Below are 27,291 nucleotides of genomic sequence, written 5' to 3' on the forward strand. Positions count from 1 at the left end.
TTAAAACTGGCTTCATTTTGACAAAGAAGTTAATAAACAAGGGGTTTAAATACAAAAGAAAAAGTTGTAGTCATATCTTCAAAATTATTACTGAAATATCATGATTTGGGCTGATAACCATTATGGAATGTCAAAGACAACTATCGTGGATGTGTTCAATTTATCTTGTAACACCTTCTTCAGTTTAAAGTTTATAAGATAAAAAAATGCGTCACTTTCGTCGAAGTTTTACCTGTTTGAAAAGCATGACTGGCACCACTAGTGGAACAGGAACTTCTTACCTTTACGGAGCACTTTAATTCACAGCTAACTTTCCAAATCAGACGCCACCTTTCATTTATTAGATGACGTACTGCACATTTTTTGTGTTTTTCACATCAAGTGATACGTATGCTGGAGTTTCTTATTGACAACATATTAGATGAATTTGGAGGTAGACTTTTTCAAAAACTTTTCGGCATTCCTATGGGAACGAACTGTGAGCCTCTCCTTGTCGACCTCTTCTCATTTTCATATGAGTCGGAGTTCCTTCAGACACTTGTCAAAAACGAGAAAATCAAAGAAGCCAGATCAGTTAATTTCATATTCAGATATATTAATGATGTCCTAAACTTTTCTGATTGAGTTCCATTAATATATCCTCCAGAACTAGAAATTAAAGAAACAATAGACACGGCTCCCTCCGTCTTTTTTAGGCTTATACCTCAAATGTGACATATGCGGCCATCTCAGTACCAGAATCTATCACAAATGAGACGATTTTAATTTTGAAATTATAAACCCCTCCCCCCACCTTAGCAGCAATATACCAACTTCACCTGCATGTGGGATCTACATTTCCCAACTCCTTCGGTATTCAAGAGTTTGTAACTGATACTCAGACTTTATTAAACGCCCCAAGTGTCTGAGCAGAAAGTTGATGAACCACGGTTATGTCAAAGAACGTCTCGTCCTTTTTCCTAAAAATGTTCATCGAAGATACCAAGACCTTGTTGATAAATATTCCGTATCAACTTCACAAATAATACATGATGGTCTTGAAATAAAGATTCTAAGTACTGATGTTGTTTATCATCTTAATTTCGTTTCATAGTTTACTTTTATTTGTCTTTGTATATTTTTAACCTTGGGGTTTAGTCCATGTTTGGTAATTTTTTTGGCGTAGCTCGCCACTGTGCCATTGTGCTAAGTTCATTTTTGTAGTCTTGTCCTTCATTTTTGCTTATGTGGTTTATCTATATATGCAATTCTGTTTTTCTTTGTTGACACAGTTATTTGCTTTTATCGTGATTAAGATTATAACGCAATGTTGACTGCTGTACCCGTATTTTTGACATTTTTACCTATTGTGTCTGTTTGTTTTGCTCATACATTGTTGTCAATATAATAGAATTCTATGCGACTGTCATACAAGTGAGAGGTTTAGCTAGATATAAAACCAGATTTAATCCACCATTTTCTACATAAGGAAATGGCTGTACCAAGTCAGGAATATGACAGTTGTTTTCCATTCGTTTGATGTGTTTGTGAATTTGATGATGTCATTTGATAAGGGACTTTCCGTTTTGAATTTTTCTCTGGAGTTTTGTTATTTTACTTTTTTCTTTATTCATTCACAAGTGGTATAACCGGTAAAGGGTAGTTTCGGCATCTTGACAACCTATTGCACGCCATCGAATATGGTGGGTTTTTTGTTATTGTTAAGCTATCTAGGCAATATGATGTTCTTTGTCTGTATTTTGAAATTTTATTTCTTGAACGAATTAGATCGTTTTCAGTGGTCTCATTTCTTATTTGTGTTAATCGCCCTTCATACCCACGTGCTGTACAAACTAATTGCATAAACTTCACAATGTGCCGCATATTTGAGAGTAATGTGTAAATTGCACCAATTTACGTAGAAATTTGGCTGTACAGTCATTAAAACACACTGAAATCTGTGGCGGGTCTAGCGCAAAAAAAAATACCAACGATAACCCCCAAACCTAAAATGAAAAAAAAGAAATCTACGTGAAGCTCTCAGGCATAAATTTTCTCTCAATTATACGTATTGATTCTTTATCACATAAAAGGAAACCCGAATAATCCAGTCGTTATATTCAGCTGGTATACGGTGACAACTATGGTAGAAATGAATATGTCACAGAGAGGGAATGAGAGGGATTGAATGATTCGAGTTTCGAAAAGGGTAACCATTGTAAAAATGACGCACTGTCATGACAGCTATTGATAATCGTTAATGTTCTTCACATTGCATCATTACGATATCTAAAGTAGGTTTAGAGTTTAAGGAACCTTTAAAGACCAAGAAAATGTTTCAGACAAACAGCTAAGGCTGCATTAACTAAATTATAAATCGTGTTGGACACGTGTTGCCCCTGTATTGTATATCATGTGTCGTATGTACCTCATTCCTTTATAGCAATAGCAGTTTTGTTGATAGCTGTTTTGTGCATGTATGTTATTACGTATGTGTATGATTGTGTTTTTTTTGTTTTGTTCTGGTGGTATTTTACAGAGACAGAGAAGAAAGATATCAAATATGTGTCGTATTGTTTCTATTTGTAAGTTTAATTTCTTGGTGGTCGTGCAGTCTACAGAGGTGGCTAATATTTTTTGGAAATTTCTAAGGATTTAGATTAGTAAAGGTAAGTTTTTATGCATCTGTAGATATAATGTCAACGAATCTTAAAATAAACAATATAGGAAATTAATTATTGAATTTTTCAAAAGTATCAATTAAAATACATATATGGATTTTACACACTACGCAAAACCATGTTTCTATCGATAATAAAAGTATCTTCATATGATATAACTTCAAAAAGTTTGTGGCTAAATTAATGAGGCTTATGTACCGTTTTCATTGCTTGTTGTATACATATTACTTTTGATATAAAAGAAGTCCACAATAAATTGCTTTAATCACACGTAATTCTGTACATCTCCAAATACTCCCCACCAGCTATGTAAAATGTTTCGCGATCATTATTGTCCAACCAGATATCGCGTGGGCCCGTGATAGTGTCAAACTTGTCAAGAAGTGTTTTGTGTTTAGTACCGTCTTCTGAGAGGACGTGTAACGATCCGTTGTTATCTCGATCTACAACTAAAATTAGACCTGATGACAAAGCACACATACAAATAGGGGTTTTAATTGCTTCGTCTTTAAAACAGTAAATGTCTTCCCCATCAATTGTTATGCATTTGATTTCGTTCAACTTTGTTGTAAAAATAATTGTTTTTCTTATAATGGTCATGCCATTTGTTCCACAAAATGTATTAGTAGAAACGACTTGTGTCATTTCTACCGATTCTTGTGGTGTAGCAGTCGAGACGAATCTTTTAATAGCATCGTTAACAACTATATAAATGTGTTCACCATATTTACAAGATGCCCCAACGTAATCACTGTTAAAGAGAACTAATTCCGGATCTTTAACAAGTGCTCCTACTATCTCAACTTTGTATAATTTTCTCTTTTGGTAAGATGAAATAAATATTTGATTTTGATCATTGTCATAACACATACGACAAGTATTTTCACTGAACTTGACCGTGTTTATTACACGACCAGTTTTTTTGTCGAGCACCTGTAATATGCTCTTTGTTGACCTGTTACCAAGTATAATGTGATCCTCTCCTACACATACTCCGCAGGATAAGTCCGATCCTTCAATGTGAAAAACCTGAATCAGTTCCACTTTGATATCCTTAAACTTTGGTTGATATATAATACCCAAAGCTTTACAGTATTTACGAATATCTTTCACTTGATCGCCTACATCATGTTCTGACTTGTCAAATATAACTATATTTTTAACTGTTTCGAGTTTCTCTAAAATCTCATTCTTTGCAAACTTGATATCAATTGTTGTGTCATGTTCGGTAACGGTATCTATTTCACTGAGGCTTTTCTTTATCTGGTTTTTCATGGTCTCAACATGAATGAAATGCTGTGTTTTGGTTCCAAACTCTTTAACGACTGTGTTAATATTGATCCAGTGGTTTAAATTTCCAATGAATTGTTCAAGTAAACGTATTCGAATATCAAAATTTGTATTTTGTTCGTCACGAAATACATTTAACTGCTTCTTAAATGTCTGAAATAAACCGTCTATCTTACATTTAATTTGCTCGATAAACCTTGCTGCATCATCCTCTGTGTTTTCCATTTTATCTTTAAGATCGCGTTTTTGCTTTTCTTTTTCGTTCAGAAGTCTTACGGTTGCTTGTTTAATGCATTCTAATTTATCTTGAAGTGTGTCGTACACATTACTAGAGTTTGCTATGTCTTCTATTGACTTGAGGCTTTTACAGTTTCGATGATTTGTAGTAACGCACTGAATACAACATAACTGTTCATGGTTGAAACAAAAAGCTCCAATACTGTTGGATGGGTGTTCATTACAATTCTCAGACACTGCATGCAAATCTAGTCCAGATATAGTTAATCCTAATTTCTCCAATGCAATTACTGGATGTGAAGATAAATTAAGCCAGTTGTGCTTTGTGTTACATTTTTCGCACAAAGTCTTTTCGCATCCCTTGCACCAGAACTTGGCAGTTGATTTTTGTTGGTGCTGTTCACACACATTACAAATTTGCTGTTTATCTCCCTTTGTTGTAGAAATCATGATAGCAAGGATCAGATTATTTTGAAGTGCAGAAGACCATTCATCAACCGGTGCTTCCGGGTTTCTCGGTTTCACGACTGATCTACAAACTGGACATGAAAATTGGGTTAATTCACTGTTCTTGTTGCGTCCCATATTTGAAATATATTCGTGGATGCATTGTTTACAAAAACTATGCATACAAGGTAAGATATTTGGTTGTATTATTACTTCAGAACATATCGGACAACTAAATAAATCTTCTTTATCTGTTTTCGCTTTACATAACGCCATTTTGCTTCTACACCCCCAAATATATAAATAGCTTACCTCGTTTTAAATCAGTGATAAAAGCTAACTATGGGTAGATAAACACCATGTGATTATTCACATAATCTATCTTTTGAACGGTGTTTCAATACGCGTGACCATAAAATGGACATTGTAATCATATGCATTTCATTTTTGTAAATTTTGCTTACATCACCAATTTTTTTCATATGGTTTTAAAGCATAAAACAGTCTTTTGCATTTGTTATCTTTCGCATTTCGACATAACTTTATTCTATATAGGTAATAAATAATGTTATACTATTGATTTATCTCAACTTAAATTATACTGTCCTTACAAGCCAACGAGTGACAAAACAAATATATAAAAAATAAGGAGATATGATATGATTGCCAATTAGACAACTATCCACTAGAGTTCAAATTAAGTGGATATAAGCAATTATAGACAACCTTACGGTCTTCAACAACGAAAAAAACCCATACTGTATAGGTGTCTATAAAAGGCCCCGACATGAAAAATGTGAAATAGTTCAATTGAGAAAACCAACGGTCTAATTTATAACAAAACAATATACGAAAAACGAACATGACAGACATGAACCAACAATAACCACTGAACTACACGCTCCTGACTTGGGACACATAAAGGATGTGACGGGATTAAACAAGTGTGTTAGCGCTTACCTTCCCCTAACCTGGGACAGTGGCGTAACAGCACAACACAAGAACAAACTGTAAAAATCAGAAGCAATTAGCTTAACTCAAAATATCGGTACGAGGCACAAAACAACTAACACATTCCCCGTTTCCGTTCTCAATTTTTAAAATAAAAGCAATAGGAACAAAGCACTAAAATATTTACTTGAAACGGATGTAAGGTTCTTCATTTTCCTGAATTGATATTAATGTACAATACACAAATGAGAAAATGTAGTTCGATCGCCAAGAGACAACTATCCACAGTAGATCAAAGGACAAATAAGTAGCAAATCTCACCGTGTAGTACGCCTCTGGAATAACAAAATTGACAACAAAATGCAAAAACGTTTATAACAGACGGCGACCATCGACAACCATTGTATAACTTGCTATTGGCTGGGAACATGCAAACTTAATAATAACTTTGCCGGGATTAAACTTGTCTGTGAGCGCCGGGTCTCCCAAAGGTTGGTCAGTGGTGTCACATTACACCAATAAAACAAACTGTAAAAAAAACAAAATACACAAAGTGCCGATCTAAGAGTACTCACAGTTACTGAAAGCAACTCCAACTACTGTGAAATCATTAATTCGCGTTGATAACAATTTTCGTGGACTGAGCAAAAAACGATATTTTTTATGAAACTTGATTTCGTGGTTTTGACAAAGTCTGAATACAGGAATATAGATCATTTGTACTTCGTTAAACGTTTAAATTCGAGATTTACCTGTATCTGCGTAATCCACAAAAATGGCATCCTACGATTAATAATGAATCCACAGGAATAAATAAACCACGTTTTCCCAGACTTATGTATCCATCATTACTCCGCCGACGGATTTTAGGTAAAATTTATTTGGTGCATGAAATGATAGTAATGGGACCATGTCCGTCTGACTGTTTTCGTCTAACGTTGACATTATCTTCATGGATCATTGATAATATTACTGTATTAAGCTTTATACCAATAGTTTACGCCGTAGCCCCGACAAATTAGCATCCCTATTTCTCGCATTCTTCCATAGATGGAGGAAAATTGGATAAACATTTTCATTCAGGAGAAATAACTTATGAGTCGGTTGACAATTTAAGCCATGTCGACTGATTTGTAGGTCTCATTGTGCTCAACATATTTGCTATTTAAATTTTCTCTCTTTATATAATGGTTTCTGCAATTTTTTTTTTAGATAAAACAATCTTTCAATTGCAATATCTCATATAAACGGTCAATTGACAATTTCGGTCAAGTTGACTTATTTGTGAATCGTATTTTGCTGAACACTTTTGCTTCATACAATTTCTCTCTATTGGATTTATTGCAGTTTTTGGAAAACACGGCAAAAAGATTTAATTTGTCTTATCAAGGGCAACAACTCCTATATGGGGTCAATTGACGATCTTAATTTGTTGAAAGTTTTTACTATCGAAAGATTCTCTCTATCAACGAAAGTTTCCTAAAAAAAAAAGCAAAAATCGTACAAAATCGTAACTTATTAACTCTTCCCCTTCAGATTTGATCTAACTGCTTCAGATTTTAAAGGGCAATTACACCAAGCAGGGTTGTCCGATTTTCTGAAAATATGGCAAGAGATTGACATTGACCTGCTGAACATTTCAATTCCGTCAGATTTGCGCTAATTGTTTAATTTTTGAGATATAAGCCAAAACTGAATTTTACCTCAATGTTTTATTTCAAGCAACAACGACTTTGTTTGATGAAAGATCAAATCAACGGATACCATTTCTTAACTTGATACCCTAATGAATTCTTAGGTAATGTTTGGTATTTTTGCCCAAGCAGCCTCAGAGGAGAAGATTTGTTTTAAGTATTCGACGATTGACGGATTATGGACGACAACGACGAACGCCGGGTGATGAAAACATAGCCAAATTGACGTCATAATCACAACATGCAGGATAATAATAACAACTCCGATGAAAATAGCGAAAGAGAAACCGATGATCACATTTAAAATCAACAAAATTCGAAGACATCTAATCAACTGAACCTGAAAGACAGTAAAGCTATGCAAATAAAAAAAGAAACGAGTTGACAGGCGTGAGCATGTCGGAGAAAAACAAAAGTATTGTAATGAAACATAAAACAAAAAAGCAAGATATACTAAAGCAATCAACCTCAAATAACAATACAAGTTAACATGGTAAAGGAAATATAGAGGAATTACGGGATCGCAGTGGGGGTACAAAGAACAAACAAAATAATGTTGATGACAAGCAGATGCATTACTCTGAGAAACACGACGAATATGAAAACAACCAGATCCAGATAAGAGATCTAAATATAAGCGACTCCCGAAAACATTACAAAGAATAAACAAGAGAGCCGTCTATGAAAAAGAAACATGATAATGATAGGGTAGATAAAGCAAAAGTGGTATTTGAATATGAGGAGACAGATTATACAAGTAGAACTCGTGATGGTCACTTAAATGACAGGTTTCATGATCATGAGAAGGAAGAAATCATGATCAATAAGAAGAGATATACATCAGACGCTACAGATGAACACCAAATTGGAAGTAGTACAAACAAATTGAAAATCAACAAACTGGTTACGGATATTGATGAAAGTTAAAAATATGACGAAAACAGCCAAATCGATGATAAAAGAGAAAGAAAATAAACACCAAATCGCTATAAACCGCATCGAGAACAAAATCAATGTACACGGACAGTTCCGATAGAGATGTTAACAATTTATCAAGTGAACCAATTTTTTATGGAAATATTCTTTATAAAGCACAAAAATGTCAGTATTCACCTCTGAAGCTAACAAAACCTTTAAATAGACTTATTACGAAGGGATATAGTTACAATACTGTTGTCAGGTCATTAAAGATTGCATATTTTGGCGTTAATATTGATTCACTTATAGGGTCTTTGCATCGGCACTAAACACATTTATTCAAAACCCAGTTGTTTGCATGACACGGGTTATGTTCTTCTCATATATGTTATGATGGTATGATACTAAACCCCTAACGGGAAGAATTGTGCCTGATATTCATATGATGAAGACATAATCTTTCAATCAGTTTAATTGAAGTCTGGAGCTGGCATGTCAGTTAACTGCTAGTAGTCTGTTGTTATTTATGTATTATTGTCATTTTGTTTATTTTCTTTGGTTACATCTCCTGACATCAGACTCGGACTTCTCTTGAACTGAATTTTAATGTGCGTATTGTTATGCGTTTACTTTTCTACATTGGCTAGAGGTATAGGGGGAGGGTTGAGATCTCATAAACATGATTAACCCCGCCGCATTTTTGCGCCTGTCCCAAGTCAGGAGCCTCTAGCCTTTGTTAGTCTTGTATTATTTTTAATTTTAGTTTCTTGTGTACAATTTGGAGTTTAGTATGGCGTTCATTATCACTGAACTAGTATATATATTTGTTTAGGGGCCAGCTGAAGGACGCCTCCGGGTGCGGGAATTTCTCGCTGCATTGAAGACCTGTTGGTGACCTTCTGCTGTTGTCTGTTCTATGGTCGGGTTGTTGTCTCTTTGACACATTCCCCATTTCCATTCTCAATTTTATCCTGGAATATTCACAACCATAATACAACTGACGACATGAACGACAACCATGACTCTTATGTTATAATTTCGAAATAAAAAGACCCAAAACACTGGTAATAGAGAGATAACGAAGACGACACATCTGGGCGTTTATTTGTTAATGGTAAGAATCAGACCAACCATAAAAGACATCAACTCACCAAAGCAACAGAATTTGATATGACAAAATCAGTGGATGATGATAAACCATTGTCAAAATCGGATGTGAAGAAATCAGAAATGAGTAACAAAAGTGACAAAATTAACAGTATCCATCCTTCAAATGTTACTGAAACATATCAAACGGCAAATATGGAATCTGAACCAAATACTATTAGAGTAAAATATGACAGCAAAACTACGAAAGCATCAAAAGGGACAACTTCTCTTGATAGATAATCCGCAAACCCAGGAACTCTAAATAAATCGACAGTTGCCAAACAAATACTGGATATCCTGTTAATAATGTTTCGAACCGGATGGTGTTGTCAAAACAGTCAATATATCTCCGAATAGAGGATCCGGTATAATACATAAAACTGAATCATATGTAACCAGCAATCCTCAAAGTCTGGAACAAAACGATTTCCACAGAAATAGCAAGTATAACGATATTCAAAGTAAATCACAATCACAATTTTATAGTCAATCAGCAGAGAAAATAAAAAAAAACAGAAGTTATAAGGAGAAAAATCCATGTCCCAAACAGTAGACAAAAATACTATAAAAGGAATATCTTAAGTCCAGTGAGTGCAAAATTTTCTGTGGATAATTTGCAAGATAGCAGTATAATACAGAGTAATATTTTAGCTGGAACCACGTCTGATTCTGCGAATATCAAACGACAAAAACCCACATTCCAACACCCTGGATTAATAATGATGATCATATTATATTAACAACTTTACAAAAAAGAGAATCTAAGGAATTATATTCAGAAATGTATTCAGATGTAACTACTGCAAATAACACATGTGACGGTGATACGGACAGCAGTACTCAAGTGGTTTTCTTGGATTTGATGGTGGTCTTACTGACAAATCGGATGCATATAATATAGACAGAAAAGGAAAATGTAAAGAAAACGATCAACAAAATTTGATCTTTCTTCAAGGTACTCCAGCAGAAAAATCCTCAAATGAAATAGACACTAGTAGAGTAACATACAGTAAATACCACGTAAGCAATCAACAAAATCTGAGCTTCCGTGTCGCTAACTCTTATGAAAGATCTTTTCAAGACTACTTATCTACTGTAATAAATGGAATATAGAAGTGAATATTAACAAAACGAAAGTTGTTGTATTCAAAAATTGCTGGCAACCGGTAACTGTTAAAATTTTTTTACAACAACGAAGAACTGAAAATTGTCGATTCTTACATATCTCTTGGTATGCTGATACACCCTTATGGAAAATTTTTACAAACACAGAAGCGATTAGCCTTGCAAGGTTCACGATCTTTGGCAACTCTAAATAATTCTACACATGGTTTATACTTGACAAAGAAAAAGAAATGTTACTTGTTCGATAGTATGGTTGCGTCTGTGATAAATTATGCTTCGGAAATTTGGGGTTTTCATCGTGGAAATGATGTTGAAATCATCCATAACTGTTTTTGCCGATCTATTCTGAACCTGGGTAAAAGTACGCCAAATTGTTTTTTATATGGGGAGTTAGGGCGTTTGCCAATGTATGTAATTAGAAAACAAAAAATTATAAAATACTGGTTAAATATTGTAACTCATAAACCACTTATTGTGTATGATATCTATATATTGTTACTCAGAGATGCAAATAATGGTAAAAATAATTGGGTTTCTAATGTTCGTTTAAACTTTGTATGGTATCAGCAGTCTAATATAAACATATCATTAGATGTTATAAAAACTAGGATAAAAGATCAAAATATTCAAAGCTGGTTTACATCTATACAGAATTGTAAGAAACTTACTATGTACAGAATTATAAAATTAGATTTTTGCTTTGAAGATTACGTATATTATAATTATAATTCACATTTTTTCACAAAGCTACGTAGTACTATGAAGTTGAATGTTGAGGTTGGGCGGTATACAAATGTACCAAGAGAAAACAGATTATGTACTTGCTGTAATATGAAAAGTGTTAAGGATGACTACCATTTTACTTTAGTGTGTCCTGTGTATAGATTTGTAAGGTTGCAGTTTTAACAAAATATTATTGTTCGTGGCCTTATATGACAAAACTTAGGTATTTGTATGAAAAAAAATCTAGATCATTAGTAGGAAAATTTTGTAATTATTTGAAATCGGCTTGGCAGATTAGATCACATCTAATTAGTTGATTATTTTTCTATTGTACTATATTAGAATATTGTTCTCTGCTGTTTATTGTGTGTGACAATGTAAATATGTTTGTGATGCTATAGCATGTAACTACTGCTTTGCAAATAAAGAGTGCATTCATTCAATTTTTTGATTTGATAAAAACCAATAATGTTCAACAAAGCAAATTCAAAGGACAAGGTTGTTGAAATGACAGCGACCTAACAGTCCATTTCTCAGATCAAAACTTAACCAGAAGAGAAGACAATCACCATAGGAAGAAAGATTACTCGGTAGCGCCAATCGAAGATACAGTAAAAGCAACTATTTCGGCAAGTAAAGTTTCTGGTAGCTGTCCGTATGACATTCCCATACTTAAAAGTGATATCGATCAGACCATTAATAATATTGATAATTCAAAGCTGACCGAAACCGGACACACTTAATAGAGTACAACAATGAAGAAAAGATATTTTACGATGCTCTTCGTGGAGATAATAATCATTTCTATTAATCAAGATAATTTCATTTCTATGATATACAAAATGCAGTTTTAAAGCTTTGTTCAGCTAGGTTTATAAATTAAGTCTAAAGATAAAGGAGTATTTTTTCTGATCTATCCTAATCATGCTTGAATCTCATCAAAAATAGCAGGCTTATAATTTGGTTCGCCAGACGCGCGTTTCGTCATCAGTGGCACTAGAATAAAAACAGTCTATTACTAAAGTAAATAACTTTTACTAAATTCTTCAATAGATACAAAGATTTGGTTTGTAAGTTTGACTGTACCTTGACTGAAAATTTATTTTAAACGGGATAGCACATCCTAATTTTTACGGATATGTTGTTTACTGAGACCGGAAATTTAGATACGATCCGGGTAAACTAATCGATCATTTAAGTAAATTTATTCTAAAATGTTACCAATTCAACACTTTAATTAGATCTTTAAACATTTTTTTATTGGTATAAATATTGATTTTGTTATCAGTGGTGAATTAAAACCAAACTACTATTGTTGTTATATACATATACATATGCACATTCATGGTTCTACAATCTGTCGATACCTGTATTTTGGCATTGCACAAGGTCATGTTTTTCTCTGACGTCTTTACACTTAATTCATTGGATGTAGGATGTGTGCTGATTGATACTTAATCTAAGATACACGATTTTTTTTATTAGTTGTTATTGGCTTTAAACTAGCTGTCAGTAACTGCGAATACTCTCAGACCTTTACTTAGTGTCTTTTTTGTTGTAGGGATGTATAAATACCCTGCCACATCCGGTCTATGTTTTTGTGTGTTTTTCTGATGAGTTAAACCCTTTTCAACTAGTTTTTATAGTTTGTTTAAATGTTGTACTGTAACACCACTGTCCATGGTTTGGGGATGGTTGGGCGCCCGCTAACAAGTCTAACCCCGCCACATTCTGTATGTGCCTTTCCCAAATCAGGAGCCTGTAAATCAGTGGTTGTCGTTTGTTGCTGTATATCATATTTGTATTTCGTTCATTTATTTTACATAAATCAGGCCGTTAGTTTTCTCGTTTGAATTGTATTATATTTGTCATTTCGGGGTCTTTTTATAGCTGACTATGCGGTATGGGTCTTACTCATTGTTGAAGGTCGTACGATGACCTATAGTTGTTAACTTCTATGTCATTTGGTCTCTGGTGGAGAATTGTCTCTTTGGCAATTATACCACATCTTCTTATTTTTATATCACTTAACTTGCAGTGCCTATCATTACAATGATTTTATATCTTTATAAATGACTTTAAATCCATTATTTTCCCTCATATAATAGTATATTATTATAGTATATAACAATGGTAAATAATATTGTATCAATACAGAGCGCTGCAATAACAACAATTGTTTGGAGAGAAAAACGATCTGCCAGTGAAAGGTATTCAATATCAAATACTAATATTCGCAATAATCGGTTTTTGTCTCCTGTTGTTGAATACAATATTTCGAATAGCAGCATTGTTCTATTTCAAATAACCAAATATTTGTACCGGCCGTTTCGGTGAATCTATTTCACGACGGTATCACCAGCCCAATAGCCAGTACTTCGGTACTGGCATGAACGTACGGATATTGTTTGATTGAAATTTTCTGTTTCAAATTTTGGAAATCATTTAAATTTAAGGTATAGATCTCCCTCCTTCCTGTCCGGATTTTGTTATGTTTTAGTTAATTTTTGGCATGAACATCTCTTCAACGTTTGTATAAGTTTAGGTTTTACGCATATTTTGGCTTCGAGCATCACTGAAGAGTCATTTATTGTCGCAATGCGCTGCTGGTGCAGTACAATTTGTACCGTTAATCTTATTACTTAACTGATTGGTAAACGCAACCGTTCTGAATTGTTGATGTTTCTATATATTTTTTCTTTCTTTTCCTTTCTATGTTGATTAGTCTACATGATAAGAACTGAAACGTTTTGAATATACCGCATAGAAAGAAAAGAAAACTGATACAACATTTTGTATAGTGTAATATGTAATCTTTAATTGAACAAAACTGTAAAAGCGCTTTAGATGATCCTTATATAAAAAAAACCCAGCTGTAGAAGCTTATTTAAAAACAACAATCTACTCTTGTTTCGCATAATCCCCGAGGAACGTCACACTATTTTGACTCTTAACTAATTTTTTTTTTTTTTTTTGCAATACGACGATTGTCGAATGCGAAGCAGCATAAGGTTGTTTTTTTTTCAAATCACAAGTTACCACTCTTCGTTTAGATTTAATTCGCAATACCAAATCTTCTGTGTTAGTGCTGGCTATTCAAATACAGTACATCTTTCTTCATTTTCAATTCACTTATCTAGTTTGTATGATGTCTCATAGCTGTCATGGTCGACAAGTTTTAGCAAAGTTGATCCAGACCTGTATCTTGTACCTGTTCTTCTAATGGGAGCAAATCTTTTTAACATGTACAAATTGAAAAAATGAAGTATCTACACGCGTTACTTTAAAATTCTTGCATTTCCATATATCTCTATTTCTATAACCTCTCAATACTTAAAACAGTTAGACCCATCTGCTGATTAAAGCTGAAATCACGTTATGCTGAATTCTGACCTAACTGCTGATGAAACTGGATCAAATGGAATCCCATGTAACTTTATTTTGATAAACGTATATTCTTCCTATAGGCTTGTGTGCAGATTTTGTCAAAACTACGAAATCAAGTATTCGCGCAAAATCAATTTTCCATCAATCAACGAAATAAGTAAATCCATAAATCCACTAACTATTACTCGAAGTTGAAACCTGTGACTAGATATGCTGTGCATATTTCCTAACCCAGGACCGAATTGATTTGATTACCTGTAATATGTGACGTATGGCTCATAAGGAGTAGGATAAAAGGTCTTTTGGGATAATTTATATCATTTTGTTAACAAAATACTTTGTTTCTGATCAATTACATATTTTGCATATTTACTGTTCGTATTTTGCAACACAAGGTCGGTATTCCTATTGGAACCAACAGAATGAGTTTTCTTCTCGCCGACAAGTTCCTTTATTCATATGAGGCAAACTTCATACAAGGGCTACACAAAAGGAGTAAGAAGTAACTTTAAATTTCTTTTATTAAAGTTGCTGCCCTGATTTGAATAAGTCTTTATTTAATGGCTATACTGATCGCATCTATTCCATTCATGTTGAAATAATACCACACATACATTTATTCTGAAGTTGTATATCCACAGCAGTTTGTTCTGCTTCATATTCTGAATTAAACATGGACAGTGCCAATTTTCAACTATGATTTCATTAAAAGAGGATTGATGCTGACAATGAAATTATTAATCATGTGGTTTAAATAGAACAAGGTGTACTCCTATCTTCAAACTTTTTATTGACCAATTTCACAGATAACTATGGATGTGTACAATTTATCGTGCAACAATACCTTCTACATATTTACGTGTATGAGATCACCATATGCGTCCTATCGTCGGATTTGTACCTGTTATGAAAAACATTACTGGCGTCTCCAGTTGGACAGGAACTTATTACTTTTCCGGAGCATTTGATTTCGCAGCTAATTTTTTAAAATCTTTATTTAGCTTCGAAACACTATCTAAAAGTACGTATAATAAGTACATGTGTGTGCTTCCCAAATAAGACACCATGTCATTCATGAACGAATTAGATCGTATTGAATTACCCCTTTTTACCCTGTTTTGATTCCCTTTTACATCCATTTGCTATTTAAATTAATGAAATATATTGCACTATGCACATGTATTGGATATTTATGTGTAAATTGGACAAATTAACTCAAGCATTTTCGTTGTACACTCATAAACAATCCCTGAAGACAGAGGCGAGTCACGCGCAAGAGTACCAACGATAACCCACAAAACTACACTGAAAAGTAAGAAAAATATGTGAAGCTCTCATGCATATATCAACTAAGCAAAAATTGTCTCACAATAAACGTTTTGATTCTTTTTCACATGAAAGGAAACCCGAATAATTCAGTCGTTATATTCCGCTGCTCAACAATGACAACTAGAGTAGAAATAAATCTGACACAGAGAAAGAACGAATGATTCGAATTAAAAAAAAGGTAACCATTGAAAAGATGACAGCTCTTGATAACCTTAATTTTCATCACATTGCATCATTACGATACCTACTTGCAGTATTTTTAAAGAGTGTGTGGAGCCTTTGAATTTAAATCTAGTGACAGATTCAGACAAACATAGCTGACATTGCGGCATGGGCTTTGCTCATTGTTGAAAACCGTACAGTGACCTATAGTTGTTAATTTCTGTGTCATTTGGTCTCTTGTGGAGAGTTGCTTCATTGGCAATCATACCACATCTTATTATTTTTACATCTAAGGACTCGGTTACAAGCTGGTCTGGGAACACAGTTATCGTCCCTTGATTTTCGTTGTCTACAAATATAGTCCCTATTGTGGACAGTGTGTTACTTGCCATTTTGTTATACCCTTTCCAAATTTATTTCTTCATGTTTTATACCTCAAATAGCTGGTAGGGGTGAAATTACACTTAAAAGTAAAGTAGTGATTTGGTCCAGCTAAAAAAGGTTAAAAATTAGTATTTCGGAAGCTGTCAAAAGAATTCAAGACCCCTTAACATAAAATTGTCCATAGTTTGAGTTAGAGCTGATGAACTTTTCTAAAATTTTAATATAATTTGTCCCAAAAGTAGTACACCACACTGTAAAAATATTATTGAGAAAGCGCAGGTGGGATTTTTTTAATTTTCATTTTTTGTCTAAAAGAAATGCTCTACAAAGTAACTGTGTTCTCGGGTCAGCTTCTAAATCGTAATGGATACGTTTTGTCCCTTCTTTGCATATCATGTTCCGTATGTACCTCATTTCTTTAATTCAATAGCAGTTTTGTTGATAGCTGTTTTGTGCATATCTGTTATACGTATGTGTATGTTTATGTTTTGTTTTCTTCTGTAAGTATTTTACACTAGCGACTGATAAGAACGATATGAAATACATGTCGTATTACTTCTATTTGTGAGTTTTATTTCATAAAATAGATTGGTTCTTGGTTACAATGCAATTTACAAAGGTGGTAATATTTTCGGAAATTCCTAAAAGTTTTAATTAGTAAAGGTAATTGGCTTGCTTGTGTATATATAATGTCAATAAATTAACATGAAGTTTTATTGGCTATAAATTATTAATTTTTTATAAATGTTTGAAAAATGTCTTGTATGTTAATCACAACTGAGCACACATATTTGCATTTTACACACTACGTAAAAGGATATGTTCCTGTCTACAAGGAAAGTATCGTCCTATCGTGATATAACTTCAAAACATTTGCGGCCGACTTCAAGAGGTTTTAGTACGGTTTGTGTTGTCACAACGACTCTTTTCGCTTGTTGAACTCATACCCTGGGAATTACTTCCATTTTTTCTGATGTACTGCAGAACTTCGTGCTTCCTTTGGTATGCATCTGACTTAAACCTGAGTGAGAATTATTTATTTTGTCTTTCGGTTTTTACAGGTGGATAGCTACAACTTTCATTTACTTTCCGATAAAATGTGTTTTCCTGTTATCTATAGTCGTAATATTTCTACTATATTGATATAAAATAAGTCCACATAAAACTGCTTTAGTCACATGTTATTCTGTACATCTCTAAATACTCTCCACCAGCTATATAAAATGTTTCGTGATCATCATTGTCTAACCAGATATCCCGTGGATCCGTGATAGTGTCAAATTTGTTAAGAAGTGTTTTGTGTTTATTACCGTCTTCTGAGAGGACATGTAACGATCCTTTCTTATCTCGATCTACAACTAAAATTAGACCTGACGGCAAAGCTATTATACATTCTGGGGTTTTAATCATCTCGTCTTTAAAGCAGTAAACGTCTTCCCCTTGAATTGTTATGCATTTGACTTCTTTGTCTTTTGTTGTAAAAATAATATTCTTTTTAGCTATATTCATGCCATTTATACCACAGTCTGTATTTGTAGAAAACACAGTTGTCATTTCCGTCGAACTATTTGGACTTGCAGTCGAGACGAACTTTTTAATAGCTTCGTCTACAACTATGTAAATGTGTTTACCGTGTTTACATGATGCCCCGACGTAATCTTTATTAAAGGTCAACAAAACGGGATTATTGATAAGGTCTCCAACTATCCCTGCTTTGTATAAAAACTTTTGTTCGAAAGGAGAAATAAAAATTTGATTTTGTTCTTTATCATAACACAAACGACAAGCATCTTGTTCGAACTTTGTAGTGTTAATAACATGCCCAGTTTTTTTGTCAAATACCTGTAATATATTCTTTAATGATCTGTTACCAAGTATAATGTGATCATCTCCTACACATACTCCGCAGGATAAGTCCGATCCTTCGATGTGAAAACTATTAACCAATTCAACTCTGATATCTATAAACTGCGGTAGATATTTTATACCTAAATTTTTACAGCAATTTCGAATATCTTTCATTTGATTTTCCAAATCATGTTCTGTTTTGTTTAATATTCCCATACAATCAGCTGTTTCCAGCTGCTCTAAAATTTCGTTTTTCGCGAACTTGATGTCGAGTGTAGTCTCATGCTTGATAACCTTGTCTATTTCGATAAGGCTGGTCTTTATTTGATTCTTCAGAGTCTCAACATGAATGAAATGCTGTGTTTTGGTTCCAAACTCTTTAACAATTCTGTTAACAGTAATCCAGTGGTCTAAAATATCTACGAATTGTTCAAGTAAACGTATTCGAATATTATAATTTGTATTTTGTTCGTCACGATATACATTTAACTGCTTCTTAAATGCCTCAAATAAAGCGTCTAGCTTACATTTAACTTGTTCAAGAAACCTTCCTGCGTCGTTCCCTGCGTTTTCCAACTTCTCTTTAAGGTCGCGTTTTTCATCTTCTTTTTCGTTTAGAACTTTTAATGTTGCTTGTTTGATACACTCTAGTTTATCCTGAAGTGTGTCGTACACACTATTAGAATTTGTAATTTCTTCAATTGACTTGACGCTTTCACAGTTCCAATGATTTGTAGTTACGCACTGGATACAACATAACTGTTCATGGTTGAAACAAAAAGCTTCAATACTGTTAGATGGGTGTTCATTGCAATTCTCAGACACTGCATGCAAATCAAGTCCAGATACATTTGGTCCTAATTCCTCCAATGCAATTACTGGGTGTGAAGATAGAAGCCATGTGTGCATTGTGTTACATTTTTCACACAAAGTTTTTTCGCATCCCTCGCACCAGAACTTGGCAAGTGATATTTGTTGGTGCTGTTCACACACATTACAATCTTGTTGTTTATCTCCCTTTGTTGTAGAAATCATAATGGCAAGGATAAGATTATCTTGAAGTGCAGAAGACCATTCATCAACCGGTGCTTTCGGATTTCTCGGTTTCACGACTGATCTGCAAACTGGACATGTAAATTGGGTTAATTCACTGTTCTTGTTGCGTCCTATATTTAAAATATATTCGTGTATGCATTGTTTACAAAAGCTATGCATACAAGGTAAGATTTTTGGTTGTTTAATTGCTTCAAAACATATCGGACAATTTAATAAATCTTCTTTATCTGCTTTCGCTTTACTCAACGCCATTTTGTTGCAATCCTTCAAATTTATAAATAGCTTACCTCGTTTTGAATCGGTGTTAAAATATTACTATTTGTAGGTAAACACACGTGGGTAAACAGTCCTGTGAATATATACATTATTAACCTTTTCAATAGTGTTTAAATCATGACTGTAATTATAAATGAATAAGAATAAAACCGTTGAAGAAGAGCTTATACAGATATCTTTATTTTTAAAAGATGGTTCAGAGACACTATCGATGGACATTCTACTGAAAGACTCGATAAATGTTCCTTAATTTGTTGTTTTGAGTAACTTAGCATGAATTACATGGTGGGACTGTTTAATTTTGTTACAAGCTACTTATATAAAAACAAGATGAGATCAACAGAGCTCAACCTACGGGATACGTATTTAAAGGGGCATTAGAAATTAGAAATTTAAAATATGATTTTGTTTTGTTCAATCATTAATGAAAGTGAAATAGTGAAATAATAATTCGCTTTGAGCAGCCAATTTGGTTCAATTTTGCCAAAATAAGCTAAGAAACATCGCTGATGAATTATTCACTTGCAAGTGAATGATTCGACCTCATTGACTCCGTATTTATGTGACCTTCAATTTAACCACTTAGCTAGAAATGGTTTACGCATGAATTAGGCGTGTTCAGTTATTAAAGGAAAATAATGTCAACATTAAAAGTGAAACAAGGGTAAACCATTTGATTTACTGATTCGATCCACAAAAAAACTCATTCTAATACAGGTAAAAACGATGATTAACATATATTTTTTACCCATAATATGAAATCAAACAGACCAGATAAATCCAGTTGCACGAGTTCGCTATCTATAATTTTTCTATATTTATGTTTATATCGGGTTATATGACCGTCGGCAGACTTCGGAGATCACCTCGATGGTTAATTAGATGGCGTCTACACTAAAATACATACGAAATGCTGATACATATTATCTAGCCCATGCATTGTAAATTGTTTATTTTAAACTTTTTATAATTTGGATATACTTTTTAGTATATTATAAATCAAATATGAGAATTTGAGTCAAATCGGTGAACATGAATTGGACGGCTAATGCCCCTTTAATAGACCGTATACGTACAAAAACCATCTGGATGATGCATTGAGACGTTAACAAAATTGCCCAGAAAAAAAATGTATATATAAATATTCATGTATACAATATAGTAGACAACAGACAATGTTGGACGAACACCTTTACAATGAATGTTTTATGACAATATATTTGATTACACAATATAGAAACTCAAACGAACGAACTAGAGCGGGAACTAGCAATAGCATATTATATAAGTGAAAATGATTTAGAATATTAGAATATTCACTAAAAAAATCAAAACACGCAAAAAAAGCTTTAAATTCCCTTGGATAATAAACGTTAAACAAAAGCAAAAACATTTATAACAGAAGTCGACCATCGGCAGCCACTGCATTAATGCTGCTGGCTGGGAACATGCACATAACAAATATGCCGGGATTAAACTTGTTTGGGTGTCGGTCCTCCCAAAGCTAAGACAATAGACTACTTTCGAGTTATGTCTTTCACCGGAAAAGTTCGTCAATTATGCGCGCCTTTATGACGTCATTTACCAGATAGAGGGGATCGCCTGTATCCCTGCACTATCAAAGTTCATCAAGCGTCTTCGTGATCGTCAATATGCAGGATAAACTAGAAATAATGTTTTTCCGTAGGTACTTAATCACAATTCCCTTATTGACAGCAGTGCTGATGATCAATAATAATAGCACCATATTTTATCAAACGCTCGCTCAACATGGAAAGGATTTTAAACATATTTTATTCATTAAGATATGAAAAGGATTGAGCAACAGGCACAGCCTATAAAAGCTCTCTCCCTATTACATGTACAAGGTATAAATCAAATATTAACAACTGTATTTAAAATAATATAATATAGTGGAAAATACATGCTACTTATGAGCACACACAAGAAAATATATATTTAGAGTGTTTAAATTACTAAATGTATAGTATATTTAAGTATGTAGGCAATTAATCATCATTTATTCAAGTACCTTGAGACATGTAAATATCCCTTAGTGGAATAAGAGAAATAATGTTGAAAGGAAAGAAATGAAAACAAAAATAAACACTAAATAAAACAAAAATTAAGAAAATTTCAAACAAAACGGTGAGTGTCACTGATGTATTTCTGAACAGATTTAAAAATAGCAATATTCATATCATAAGAAAATAATCTGTTTCCAAAAAGTAATAAGTCAATATTTATGTCAACATTATCAACAATTGAGTGAATGGAATCAAGTAAGATCTGTCTAACATCATTGCGTGTACTTAGGGTAAATAAAAAAGAAATGCTGGTTATCCTCAATAGGGGGATTACAGTTTGCACAAATAGTGTTCTCTAATAAGAACTGATTAAACAAATGAGATTTTAGGTTGCTAGCATTATTTCTGAGTTGACAATGACTAATATTATGTTTCCTTATCCAATAATTAAAAGGTTTAAATATGTCATCAGTCCTATAAAACTTGTCCAGTCTACCTCTAAATATACACAAACTTAGGAATTTTAGTCTTATAGTGGAAGGAATGAAACTATTAAAGTAAGAGCTAGTTCTAGGAAATGGGGGTAAAAAAGTATAATGTTTATTCCTCAACGTATAAGGAGTTTGTCTGGTAAAATATGGCTGGACTAACTCATATAAGTATGCAGGTGTCATCCCATTTAATATTTTATAAAACAGTATAAGCGTATGTTTATTTCGTCTATTCTCCAGAGTTTCTAATCCTAATTCAATTTAAAGTTTTTGTCTTGAGGAACTACGCCGTAGTCCAGTATTAATTCTAGCAGCTTCTATTTGAATATTTTCAAGAAGCTCGGACTCGTGCAGGGAGCAATTGCCCCAAACAACATCACCATACTCTAATATAGGTCTAATGAAAGCATAATAAATACGTATAAGTGAATTCCTGTCTAATAAAAGTGTCTTTTTGTTGTTTGGATGTACAAGTACCCGGCCACGTCCACTTGTAGTTGTTGTATTTGTATTTTTATCCATCTGATGAGTTAAGCCTTTTTCAAATGATTTTATAGCTCGTTCTTATGTTGTACTGTTACACCACTGGCCCAGGTTAGGGGGAGGGTTGGGATCCCGTTGACATGTTTAACCCCGCCACATTCTGTATGTATGTACCTGTACCAAGTCAGGGGCCTGTAATTCAGTGGTTGTCGTTTGTTTATGTGTTACATATTTGTTTTTCGTTCATTTTTTGTACATAAATTAGGCCGTTAGTTTTCTCGTTTGAATTGTTTTACATTGTCATTTCGGGGCCGTTTATAGGGGTTCGGGGCTGACTGTGCGGTATGGGCTTTGTTCATTGTTGAAGGCCGTACGGTGACCTATAGTTGTTAATTTCTGTGTCATTTGGTCTCTTGTGGAGAGTTGTCTCATTGGCAATCATACCACATCTTCTTTTTTATATTAACTTGTCGAAGCACAGATAAACGAGAGCATGCTTTTTATAAATATTATCAGTATGTGTGTTCCATGAAGCTGATGACTGAAATGTTATCCCTAGATGACAGTGAATATTTATTTTCTCAACTTCTTCACCATTTATCCCAAAAAATACAGGTGGATTCCCTTTCCCTTCTAGTAAACACAATATGTTAAAATTAAATTGAACAGCCCATGATTTTGCCCAGTTTGAGATAACATCTAAGTCATCAGTCAAAGAAGCAGCTGCTACAGCATGATCATTCTCTATTATAACAAATAAAGAAGTGTCATCTGCAAAAACATTAACAATGTCATTTACTATATCATTTATGTAAATGAGAAACAGAAAGGGTCCCAAAACTGATCCCTGAGGGACATCTGCATGTATACTTCTAAGAGTTGATGAAAAGCCTTCTGAAACTACCTTTTGTTGACGAACTGAAAGATATCTTTCTATCTAAGATAAGAGCTGATCATTTAAGCCAGATTGTTGAAGTTTAAATAAAAGTCCTTTATGCCAAAAAACATGGAAAGGATGCCCCTAAACGCACGAACGATGTTCACTAAAACCAAAGTTTTTGGCGGAAATGCAGAGAACTCGAAAGTTGTCTATTGTGTCACAGCACACCAATAAAACTGTAAAATACAAAAGACACAAAGTACCGATCTAAGAGTACTCGCAGTTACAAAAAGCAAGTTCAACTACCGTGATTTTTTTTTTTTATTTTAGTTGATACCAATTTTCGTTGACTGACCACAAACTATATTTTCGTTGATATTTAATAACGTGATTTTGACAACGTCGGCACACAAGAATATAGATAATTTGTACTTCGTTGAACGTTTAAAGTAAGAAAATTTGGTTCGACAATTCTTTTAATCTAGTTAATTCAATATATTATATAATGCTTTATTTCGATTTACTAGTATTAGAAGTACAACTTTGCTCCTCTAATTGGAGATTTGTATGAATTTTCCTTATGCCATAACAGATTTGCTTTGATTACTAAATATATGTCGGACTTAACGTACGGAGTAGAAAACTGACAATATTTGTCTTTTTTGCTACTTTATCTGAAATATCGCTCCTGCCAAGCTTCGGGTTGATAATTTTTCTATAGATCTTATAATCATACTTCTTAAAAACAAGCCACTCTTTATTAGATCAAACAATTTATTGAATCTGATTTTATTTATGAAAATGTTGGATTGTTTTCAAATAGACAACATATTTGATGCGTTTGGAGGACTTTTTTCAATAGACAAATTGCATTCCTAGAGGATCAAAATGTGCGCCTCTGCCTACCAACTTTTTCATTTATTTTTATGAGGCAGACTTTATACAGGACCTTCTTAAGAAAAACGTCTGAAATTATATCCCAACTTTACTTTCAGCTATAGAGATGATGTTCCTTTCCTCAAAACTGCAAGGTCAGGTGATTATGATGACTCTAATCATAAAACAAAAACGTAAAAAATAAATACCACAGATACAGTTAAATGTGCCTCATATCTTGGCTTAAATCTAGAAATTGGTAATGAGTGTCGGTTAAGACTACAATTTACCACGCAAGAGATGATTTCAGTTTTCCCATTTTGAACTATCCATTCCAGTGTAGCAACATTCCAACAGCGCCTGCTTAAGAAGATCATATTTCCCAGCTGATACAGTATTCCAGGACTTGTGTTTTCTTTCAAGCTTACAAAGCAGCTATTCTATCAAAGGTTCCAATTGATAAAGTTTAAGCAATCCCTTTAAAAGTTTTACAGACGCCACCATGATTTGGTTGGCCCTTATGGAAAATCTGTGTTACAGATGACTTATCACTGGATTTATTAAATGCATGCACAAAACGACGAGTGCTAGACGTAAAGTAGAAGCATCTTATCCTTGATGAGCAGCACCTGCATTCACTCCCTGTTTATGGTGGGGTTCGTTTTGCCATTTATAAGTTTTCAGTTAATTGTTTGGTTAATGCTGATTGTCTTTTCGTAGTTTTTATAGTAGAGCTATGGTGTTGTCTGTTTTTATACAACACAAGAACAAACTGTAAAAATTGGTTGGAAATGGATTGGCTAATCAGAAGGTGTTGTTGGTTATGCAGACCAACAATGTATCTTCCAACATTATGAATTTTGATTGCCCCTTGGTATCTTCTCTCATGTTATGATGTTTAACTCGTCTTTGAACACATATGTTAATCTATTGTCAAAGAGGGTGGTAAAGGGGGGGGGGGGGGGTGCTTGCACGGAAAAAACGTGAAATAAGACATAATTTCACGTTGAACGTGAAATAATTTCTGTCATGAACGTTGCCCGAAAAATAAAGACTTTGATGTGAACCTTTTGTGACTGAGTCACTGTCCTCTTGTATATATAAACTCTCTGTTTTACTTAATATTCCGGATTAAGTATACACATTTATGATATAAATGGTTTACGGCTTTTAAAAAAGTATATAACGATCTTCTTAACTTTTAAAATGCAAATAAAGGAACAACATCATAGGCCTTTCTGCTTTATCAAAAAACAAAATTCAATCATTTTTTTTTACTTGACGATCCCTGCCTAGTGTTTGAAATTTATTTGAAAAATACCGAGCACGCAAAATAAGCATTTGAAATTCACGATGCACGTAAAATTAAATAAGCAGAACACGTTGAACTAGGCACCTGTCTTGCACGACTGAACGTCAAATAAAAAAGTTAAAACACGTTGAACGTGAAATAAAAAACGGCGATCACGTTGCACGAAAATAACCCTTTACCACCCTCGTCAAATACCAAAATGTTACAAGATACAAAACTTTTCTGCAATTATTATTTGCTTTAAAAATTAATTGTGTTTTGACACTACAAATTGAACACCTTAAATCTTAAATTAAACACCTAACATCTTACTTAACAAGAAATCCTGGACAAGCATAGGTTAGACGTTCCTTGTTATTTCAACCAAAGATGAAAAATTGAACTCGTCACTCTGCTTTAAACCCAAATTAATAAGTGTACCTCCACACACCCTTATACTGCAATGTCTTTTAGATATTCCATGAATCTTCGTTTAAAAACAAAGACATATGTTTCAGTTTTTGGTGGAATCCGAGCTTCTCATCAGTCTTAGTTTTCTATGCAGTGTTTTTGTTGATTTATTTTTGGTTTCGTCGTCTTTTGTTTGTTTTTGTTTTTGTTTTTGTTTTGCCATGGCGTTGCCAGTCTTCAATGTCCACTTAGTTTCTTTTGCCTTTTTTGTTTGTATTAGCAATTAAACAGTGCGTCAGAGAAGATACTTAAACATTTTAAAGATCTATGATTATATCTAAAAAGAATGAAACATTTCACTCTGAACATTTGTATTCCTTAAACTAAAATAAAAGACATATTGAAACAATATTTTCAAATTTGTTTTTTGATAACAAAAAGACAAAAAATGATAAATCATACTTAAATTCAGACGACAGTCCGGTTGTATCGACAAGGTAAGCATCTCCTGCTTTGCATGCATCACGTGACATGCAAATTCACATGTAAAACCAATCGAAATGAGGCGAACAAGGTTAACATCATGACAAAAAGAAAATAACAAAAGACAACTCAAAGACCACATCAACCCACTGAGAAGACTAGGCGATTGATTATTTTTATTCACAACATATTTGTTACGTTTTTTAAAAGTTCATGTTCCTATACATTCAATTATGCTCCACTTCTCGTCGACCTGTTTCTTTATTCGCACGAGTCGGACTTTACAAAAAAAAAGTGAAGCAACATTATCGTTTAAATTCCATTCAGCAATATAAATAATAATCTCTTACTGCCTAATTCAAAATTTGGGACTATGTGAATTATATCTATCCCATTAAACGTGAGATATGAATATCACAGTCAGATATGCATCATATGTTGACTCACTTAAATATAACACTTGAAAAATTAAATGCATCCGAAACGCTTTTTATTTATCTTCAACAGGAACGGTCAAACCCATTTTTAAGCAAAGAATGTAAACGTTCGTGAATACACAAGAAGCTATATGAGGCTGTTGATAACTGAACTATACGATAAACGGATGGATTAAATTTTCATTGAACGTTCCAGGATTATGTAGCAACCTGTCAGCAACACCTTCATATTGAGTGCATATATCCAAGTTTCATTCAATGACTATTTTCTGGTAA

The 27,291-nt window shown here is 33.5% G+C and overlaps 1 protein-coding gene across 1 annotated transcript; it reads right to left on the reverse strand.

Annotated features, from left to right (window-relative positions):
- Positions 1-17,056: 17,056 nt before the first annotated feature.
- Positions 17,057-19,612, reverse strand: LOC127716614 (uncharacterized). Its single transcript, XM_052222858.1, has one exon. The coding sequence runs from the start codon at positions 19,610-19,612 to the stop codon at positions 17,627-17,629; it is 1,986 nt and encodes a 661-aa protein (XP_052078818.1). The 3' UTR covers positions 17,057-17,626.
- Between the last annotated feature and the right edge of the window lie 7,679 nt (positions 19,613-27,291).

This window comes from Mytilus californianus, unplaced genomic scaffold (assembly GCF_021869535.1).
Source record: "Mytilus californianus isolate M0D057914Y unplaced genomic scaffold, xbMytCali1.0.p SCAF_9, whole genome shotgun sequence".
Taxonomy (NCBI): Eukaryota; Metazoa; Mollusca; class Bivalvia; order Mytilida; family Mytilidae; genus Mytilus; species Mytilus californianus.